At 34.6% G+C, this 9,847-nt stretch overlaps 1 protein-coding gene across 1 annotated transcript in view; it reads right to left on the reverse strand.

Moving 5' to 3' along the window:
• ENKD1 (enkurin domain containing 1) overlaps positions 1-9,476 on the reverse strand; it is a 126,276-nt gene extending 116,800 nt beyond the window's left edge. Inside the window, exons 1-3 of the mRNA XM_053698476.1 lie at positions 9,371-9,476; positions 3,350-3,460; positions 2,091-2,315 (exon numbers count right to left, since the gene is read on the reverse strand). Of these exons, the coding sequence (XP_053554451.1) occupies positions 2,091-2,315; positions 3,350-3,434 (310 nt within the window). The 5' untranslated portion in view covers positions 3,435-3,460; positions 9,371-9,476. The remainder of the gene's footprint in view (positions 1-2,090; positions 2,316-3,349; positions 3,461-9,370) is intronic.
• Positions 9,477-9,847: the final 371 nt, after the last annotated feature.

A 9,847-nucleotide genomic window follows, 5' to 3' on the forward strand; every position in this document is an offset into this window, starting at 1 on the left:
AGATTTAGTTTTGATGGGACATTGCAGTACTGACCCAGCAGGTGGCGATATTGTACTCCACCTCTTTTCCAGTGGAACTGCGTTTAGAGTGTGTGCCCAGACTTTAGTGAGCTGTGACCTACTTGTCTGAGTAATCTGCTTGTGTAGAAAGAACAGCCAAATACAATGCGCTGCTGCCAAATCAGGACTTACTAATAGAAACACCTGCTTCTACCTGAGGAAAGAACTATGGTGAAGAATAAACGAACACTACATAATTCTTTTAAACTTGAGGCCATATTATTACTACTGGCTGTTGGAAAACAAACTAACAAAAAACATTTAAAAGGAGGAGGCCAGTAATGCCGTTTTGTTGTTGTTGTTTTTTTTACTATATGAACAGTGCAATAGTTTGAATGACAAAAGGTAAAGACAAAAACAATAATTGAAAAAAACCTCTTTCTATATAAAGCTGTTTTATTTAACCCTAAACTGGGGTGAAACAATATGTTCCTATCAAATCCTGGAGTGGTAATTGTGGCTAAAGTTAAGAAATCCTCCTGTTTTTTTCCCCAAACTATACTAAATGACCTATTTACATTTGTTTACTGCTAATACATTGACATCACTATTATCAAGACAAATAGAATTAATATTTTACTATTGCAATGTATGATTAGGTTAAAGGGGCATGAAACCCCACATTTTTATTCATGAATACAGATAGAGCATACGCTTTATAACAACTTTCCATTGCACTTCTATTGCAAAATGTTGCTTCATTCTCTTGAAATCCTTTATTGAAGGAGCAGCAATGCACTAGTGGGAGCTAGCTGAATACATTGGTAAGCCAATGACAAGTGGCAAATATGTCTAGCCACCAATCAGCAGCTTACTCCAAGCTTATGAACCTACCTAGGTATGCTTTTCAACAAAGTTTACCAAGAGAATGAAGCAAATTAGATAATAGAAATAAAATGAAAAGTTGTTTAAAATTGTATGCTCTGAATCATCATAAAAGAAAAGTTTAGGATTTCATGTCCCTTTAAAGCACTGTCAAAATATCTTTTACAAAAAAATAAATAAATAAATAAATAAGTATAAAAATGATTAAACAATTTCAGGTTGCATGATTACCAAAAGCAATGCATAGTGCAACCACAATACACTCCATCATTTCCATGGCAAATAATTATAGATACACACCGCTAGTACCATCATCCTTATCATAAGACAGATGACAAATAGCAGTCTTATTGGTACCAAACTAAATATGCAATAGCACCTTCAGAGGACAACACGTTTTACTAAACACTTTTCATAACGGTCTGAGGGTGAAAGTAATGACGATTAAACCAATTTAACAAATGTCCAGTTCAATCCATGCCAACCTAATCTTATCTAGTCATTACATCCAAACAGTCAAACATCTGGCATATAAAAATATAACATTTAGAATTTCTATAATCATTTTACTCGATACCAAGAAATCTCACGGGCTTGTTTGGGTTCATTAAAAAAACTATATATATATATATATATATATATATATATATATATATATATATATATATATATATATATATATATATATATATATATATCAAACAAACCCCCCCCCCCACACTGTGTGTATATATATATATATATATATATATATATATATATATATATATATATATATATATATTCCCATCAGTCACAATTCTCTATGTACCTACACAGGTTAAAGATAATAGAAATATCTACTTACTTTTTGGTGGGGATTCTGTATGAAGAGAAATTCCTTCAAGCTGCAGTAGGACTCTAACGGATCCATCATTTTACTCTATACCATTTTACTCGATACCAAGAAATCTCACGGGCTTGTTTGGGTTCATTAAAAAACAATATATATATATATATATATATATATATATATATATATATATATATATATATATATATAAACCAAACAACCCCCCCCCACACACTGTGTGTATATATATATATATATATATATATATATATATATATATATATATATATATATATATATATATATATATTTCCATCAGTCACAATTCTCTATGTACCTACACAGGTTAAAGATAATAGAAATATCTACTTACTTTTTGGTGGGGATTCTGTATGAAGAGAAATTCCTTCAAGCTGCAGTAGGACTCCAACGGATCCATTGTGGCCTCGCTCAAGAATTTCCCGGGCATTTGGGCGAATTCTTGGAGGGGGGTTAGCTGGACGGGCACTGTAGCATGTTGGATATAATGTGGGGTCGGGTGCCAACGGGCCACTCAAAAAGTCCAACTTTAAGCTATTGCCCTCAAGTCTACCACGAGCTAGAGAAAAAGAGATTGACAGATTTGTTGATTGTTACACTGGAGCATTCAAACTGTATATTTAAGTTTAGAAACTTGTACGCATTTGCTAAATAACTGGTAGTGCTAGTGAGTTCCAATATTATTGTAGCTGCATATAACCGTTTTCCATGGGTAGCCTTGTTGCCTTGCAGAATAAAGCAAATTGTCTCCTAGCATTCTATGGCAGCAGTGTTTGCAACACTAGATAACAGCAGTGTTTGCTACAAACTTGCAATGTGATGCCTTGTTGCAAACACTGCTGCCATCTAGTGTTTAAAGTCAAAATAAACTTTTAGGATTTAGATACAGCATGCAGTTTTAATACACTTTCCAATTTAACTTCCATTATCAAATTTTGCACAATCTTTTTATATTCACACTTTCAGGGGGAACAAGATCCTAGGCTATACGTATACTAGTCTGTGATTAGCTGACTGACAGGGGTTGGAAAATTGGAGAAAAAATAAATATGAATCTACTGCTTATTTGAAATTCAGAATAGGTGTAAAATAATTGTCTTTTTATTATGCACTTGTTAATTATGCAATTCTACTGCATTGAGTGGTCCTTTACAAACATTGTGGCAAACACTGTGGTAATACAGCTCTCAAAACACATGAATGCACCTGAGCCAATAATGTTCTTTAACAAAGGACACCAAGAGAATAAAGTAAATTTGACACTGAAAGTACATTGGAAATTGTTCTAAAACTGCACCCTCTGCCTGAATCATGAAAGTTTAAGAGAGGAAGCTGTGTTTCTTGAAGGAAAACAAACTTGTAGCAAAACCGATAGTGTGAGGTAATGTGTCACACAGTGACAGATAATACGCAGGTTTAAAAAGGTCACACTGATGCAGTTTTCGTATTTTTACTTACTCAGAGGTTTTAGTGTTCAGGAAAACAAAATCAATACACTTTCTAGTTTCTATCAGTAATGACAGTTAGAAGAGATATAACATTGAGACAGAGAGTGATACACATTGCATTCTCCATAGACTACAAATGTCTTACCCGAGTTCGGACGCTTGTAGAAGTCTGGAAAGAGTGTGGGATCTGGTGGGATCGGCCCAGTGATTCTGGAGGCTCCCTCAGACATTTCCTAAGCTTTTACTTACTAAGCTTCTGAAAAACAATAGCCAGGAAAATACACTCAGCTTGTGTAAAAAACAACTCTTGCTCCAGCCCCACCAATTCAGTGAAGCAGGTAATTAAGTTTACAAGATTCCATTTCATAGTAGTAATTCTAGAAAACACCCTAGTGTGTGTGACAATGCAGCTAATAACTGTGTAATAATTATTATATAGAGTGCAATGACATTACAAGTAAACACCCATTTGCATGCTGCAGGTATATAGTGATTATTTTAACTTAGGTATATCCTTCATATGGCAAATAACGCACATTTAAAAAGGGACATAAAAAGTCCAAATTAAACTTTCAGGATTCAGATAGTACATGCAATTTACTTTGCTCTCTAGGTATCCTTTATTAAAAAAAAATCACACCTAGGTAGCCTCAGGAACAGTAATGCACTACTGGAGCTAGCTGGCGATTGGTGGCTATGCACATATGCCTCTTTTCATTGGCTTATTAGATGTGCTCTGCTAGCTCCCAGTAGTGCATTGATGCATATTTATATGCAAGCAACAGTGCAATAATCAAATGCTCTAACATATTACTGTATTATTATTTTCTTTTTGCACTTCTTATCTCCTTAAAATTATACCTTTTATAGTGTATTCTGTAATAGTAAACAAAGATCTTATAATAAAATAGTAGTACAGCAATAAATCTTTAACATAAAAACCACAAGAAACACTGCAGTAATAAATGTTTTAATATATTAGAGCATTCTGTTTCTGCACTTCAATGCAGCTTTAAAGGGGAAGCGAAAACAATAGTGTTATAATCACATGAGGTCCATAGAGGATTCCCATTAGTCAGCAGGTCTTGGGAGATAGCTGCAGTTATATTAACCGCTAAACAGCACTAGTTCATGTGTGTAATTCATAGATAACATTGTGCTCACTTCCATGGAAATGCAAGTCTGTCAAAAGAACTAAAATAAGGGGGCAGTCTGCAGAGGCTTAGATACAAGGCAATCACAGAGATAAAAGGTATTCATATAACTGTGTTGGCTAAGCAAAACTGGTGAATGGGTATTTTGAACAATAAACATTTTCAAGTTTTAATTGTTGTAAACTGCAAATAAGCAGCTGGCTTAGACAATTTGGAGCATTTAGAAAACCTAGGTTACACATTCTACAATTAGTATTTATTTTATTTTATTACACAAAAACAAAAATGTTTTAATGTCTCTTTAATAGCACTTGTTTATAGATCACTACTTTCTATTTAACTCTTCCTTAAAGGGACATCCCGGTCAAAATTTAAATGCACATAGATTAATTACATCTTTGAATAGAACCATAATTGCAATATGCATGTATTGGAAGAAATGATTCAAGTAAAAGTTATCGCTATTTTAGTGTTAGCATTTTTCTCTGCACGTGCAAGTGAAGCATAGCTAGATGTTCTCAGTGCACCAGCATTTTAACTACTGCAGATGCTCAGAGGACCAGTGTGGCTTGTATTATATCAGCAGTTAACACATTGAGTCATTACCAGATGATACAAGCACCTTAGGCTCTCTGAACTGCGTGCTGTGTTTAAATGCTGGCGCACGCTGCATACTTAAATGCATGTTTGAAACAGCTATAGCTTTCATTAGGAGCATTTTTGCTAATATATGTAAATGACAAAAAGGCTTCTATTCAAAACTGAAATGCATCCCAGGTAGATTCCAATTTTGGCTGCAATGTCCCTTTAAAAAGGTCACAACAATGTATTTATTCAAAGCAAATATGACCCTGAAAATAATATACTGATGTATTTTATAAAATTGCATTAGTTGATTACATATTCATTACATATAAGAAATACATATAACATTTTAGTCTACATTAGATAACGGACACCACATATGTTTCCATTATTCCCTCTTCTTAGGCCAATTAGGGACAGTTATGTGTTACTAGAATAGTAAAACAATGGCTGAGTGGAATACAGCAGTATTAGTCTTGAGAAATACATAGTTTGTAGTTAAAATTCTCAACAAAATTGGAAAACCTACAAATTTTCAGAAAAAGAATAAACAAAGAAGATTTTTTTTTTTTTTTTTTTAAATGTACAGAGATTTTAAAAAGTTTAATTTCCCTTTAAGATACCAATCTTATCAATTCAATGTTTTAACAAAAACAACACTTTTGTCAATAAAGGGAAAGTCGTCAAAATGTCATGATTCAGATAGGGCATGCAATTTTTAACAACTTTCAAATTTTCTTTTATCATCAAAATTGCTTTGTTCTCTTGGTATACTTTGTTGAAAGCTAAACCTAGGTAGGCTCATATGATAATTTCTAAACCCTTGAAGGCTGCCTCTTATTTTAGTGCAGTTTCACAGCTAGACAGTGCTAGTTTGTGAGTGTTATAAATTACACTGTGCTCACTCCCATGGAGTTATTTATGAGTCAGCACTGATTGGCTAAAATGCAAGTCTGTCAAAAGCACTGAGAGAAGGGGGCCGTTTGCAGAGGCTTAGATACAAGGTAATTACAGAAGTAAAAAGTATATTAATATAACCATGTTGGTTATGCAAAACTGGAGAATGGGTAATAAAGGGATTATCTATATTTTTAAACAATAAACATTTTGGAGTAGACTGTACCTTTTTATTAAACCCTTTTTGATGAGCTTTATTAAAATGCAACATAATTCTACAAAGATAATCCAGGAAGGATAGTGAAGCACTATCCCATGTTAAAAACCAAAAAGGAAGGGGATTCATATAGTAAAGGACCATTAAAGACAGCAGAATGGCATAAACAACACAACTAAATAACAATAATAATGAGTTTATTTCTGACAGTTTTAAGTTTCCCTCCATTTCCCTGCCCTTTGCATCATGTGACAATCATAAGCCATCACAGACTCATATGAATATACTATGAACTCTTGCACATGTTCAGTAGCAGCTGGTGCCTCAGAAAGTGTGCATATAAAAATACTGAGCACAATCTGATAATTGAAGTGCATTACATTTTTTTTAATTGTATGCTCTGTCTGAATCATGAAAAATGAATAGATTCATTTTAGTGCCCCTTTATCAACTTTCATATAAGAGCTGGTCTTTGAGTAAGTATCCTTTCCTGGTTGTTCTACGACACTTCCCAAGACATCACAGGTAAAATATGCTCCCAAAGCGAGAAGAAAAAAGCATGTTGTGTCCCCTCAAACAAAGTAGTATCACCAAGAAACCTGTACCTGTGACATCTTGAGGAGAGCGGGAGGAAAAACAGGAGAGGACACACAAGCAGCTGTTAGTCAGCAACTCATGTGCAAAATACAAGAGGAGACTCCAGTAAGAAAGCACTTAATCCAAGTTTTTCTTCTGAATATCTTTAATAAATGTAACAGATTTACCAGAATATTTAACTTTTGTGTATTGAACTCTGGACTTGTAAACTACCGCTTGGGAACATAATAGGTTGATTATTACTGCCATTGATCTGTTTATGGGACATTTATATTTGTATTATATTTTATTAAGTTACTATAATTGGTTTAATTATATTTTTTATACAATTCTACAGTCTCTCTCTATTTTTTTTTTATATCTTTCTAAATAACCAGGATGTGACTCATTGTTATAGGAGGCTCCATATTAATAAACAGTTGGCAACAATAAAAGGTGAGCAGCGCCCTTGCACCTTTTTAAAATGATACACTTCAGTAGATTTAATAATAATAACACAAGATCTTACAATAACATAGTACTATTGCTAATCATATCACCATCAACAATTAAAGGGACAGTCTAGTCCAAAATAAACTTTCATGATTCAGATAGGGCGTGTAATTTTAAACAATTTTCCAATTTACTTTTATCACCAATTTTGCTTTGTTCTCTTGGTATTCTTAGTTGAAAGCTTAACCTAGGAGGTTCATATGCTAATTTCTTAGACCTTGAAGGCCGCCTCTTAAGAATGCAGTTTAACAGGTTTTTCACCACTAGAGGGTGTTAGTTCACGAATTTTGTATAGATAACACAGTGCTCATGCACGTGAAGTTACCTGGGAGCTATCACTGATTGGCTAAACTGCAAGTCTGTCAAAAGAACTGAAAAAGGGGCAGTTTGCAGAGGGTCAGATACAAGATAATCACAGAGGTAAAAAATATATAAATATAACTGTGTTGGTTATGCAAAACTGGGGAATGGGTAAAAAAGGGATTATCTATCTTTTAAAACAATAACAATTCTGGTGTAGACTGTCCCTTTAATGTCTTACATAAAAAAGTCCCAGAAATTGTTCCCCCCCCCAAAAAAAAACAACAACAGGTTTGTTACCAGATTTGTTCACAGGGTATTACAGGTGCAGTCCACCTTCTCCTTCACAACTATGTAGTTTCCTGATTAGTTATATTAAATATTAGAGTAAAACCTCCTTAGTGCCTTTTTAGCAGAGGTAGCTGTTAAGGGACATTAAGCAGTATGACATTGTTATATAACTGTTTTAACTATGTGTATTAAAAAAGAATGTTGCAATATACTTTCATTATTTATTTTTTCCCCTTTTCCTTTAATTAAAAGCTGAAAATTGATGGACTTCTAAATTCCACTGATACACTATAAAGTAATGGAAGCCTCCGTGTTTGAACTTAAGTTTTCCCTTATCTATCCTTCTGATGACAATTAAGGACAAATAAAAAAGTAAATAAAGAGATTGTCCAATCAAGAATACGTGGAACATAACATTATCTAAAAAGCTTTTCATGCTGCATTGTTTGCACAAACAGAGATAAATAGAAATTAGTTAAAACATGGCGGAACCTATTAATTTGTATAAACTAAACCTCTACACTTATATTTTAGATATGTAATCAACTAATCCAACTGTAGAATATACATCAAACATATTTTAAGACTAATTTTTACTTTGAATACATCATAAACAGGGGTTAGTCCTACAGAAAAAAAGTGTGGGAACTCACCAAACCCCCACCCCCATTAATATTGTTATATACATATATATAATATATATATATATATATATATATATATATATTATATATATATATATATATATATACACACACACATACTGTATTTATATGTATATAATCTATATACTATGGTTAATGAAAGCAAATTAAATCCAATGGAGGGTTAAATGGTTGCCTGAGAATCCTCCTCTGTCACAGAGTCTCACCCACTTAAGGTGCAATAGTCCTATTCTCTGTGAGGGGGGGCTAACTAACCCCAGAGTAAGCAACACAGAAATGTAAGCACCATGTGTTAACACACATTGCAGGGTGATCACGCAGCAGGGACCGCTGACAGGCTTGGATTTTAGTGTGTTGTAGGAAGTGTTACTGCCCATTACTAGAGGATCTCATTTCCCCTCTAACCATACTGTGCTCCAGCTCCTCCCCACCAGCAGCAGCAGTGTTTACTGAAGCATTTATGTTTTTTGTTCAGAGAGAACTTAGTTCCTCCTGCAAAAAAAATGCAGGAACTCCATTCCCATCCCATGCGTTTCCTGCTCAACTTGACCCCCTTATCATAATCATGTCTATCTTGTGTTTACTATTTAACATCTATTTATTATGTGTCATCCTGGGCTCAATCCATTGGATGCAATACTCCCCACCCGTGGCCTCTCCATATATTAACTACCTATCGCCACAACTACAAGGCTTGTCCTGCTGTATCCCCACAAATGTACGTCCATTTGTCCACTCTGATACTACAATACTGGAGTTTCTATTCCACAGCTGATGCACCCGGACTGCGTTATCTTTTGTGTACCAGAGTTTTTCTTACAGATCGTTGGGGGTTTTTTCTACCCCACAGAACGATGTACCACAACTCCCCAATACTCTCCCTACCATACTATAAGTATAATGCGCCATCTGCTCCTCCTAACTTGCGCCCCATTCCACTGTCTCTCTCATTTAACCCACACACTCACATTGCCATATATTGTGCTCTTTATCACACGCGTTATTGATGATGTCCTCCTCTCGCTCACTTGAAGAGCTGTCTTCTTCACTATCCCCTTTTCCGGCAGTTACCACACGCCACTTCTCCTCTCCCCTAGCAACCGTGGTTTCCGCTTCCTGTCTCTGGGTACTAATGTGTATTATACCCCCGAGTCATGTAGTATTTCTTCGGTTCCAGTTTAGCCAGAGTAATGGAATAAACGTGGAGTTGTACGGGTGGAGATTAAAATGTAGTGGATAGGAAACTTTCTTACAATGTGTGTAAATTATGCAGCCCAGCAGGTGTGAAACAAAATAAATGAAAATGGCCTGGTAAATGTGATACTGCGCAGGTACTTAGGCAAAACTATAAAATTACAGAACATAATGTATTCCATCTATCGTTCCAACTTTTTAGGAACATAAAACCCAGAATGTATTTTATTGTGTACTTTTGTTATTTATTA

Source organism: Bombina bombina, chromosome 1 (assembly GCF_027579735.1).
Source record: "Bombina bombina isolate aBomBom1 chromosome 1, aBomBom1.pri, whole genome shotgun sequence".
NCBI lineage: Eukaryota > Metazoa > Chordata > Amphibia > Anura > Bombinatoridae > Bombina > Bombina bombina.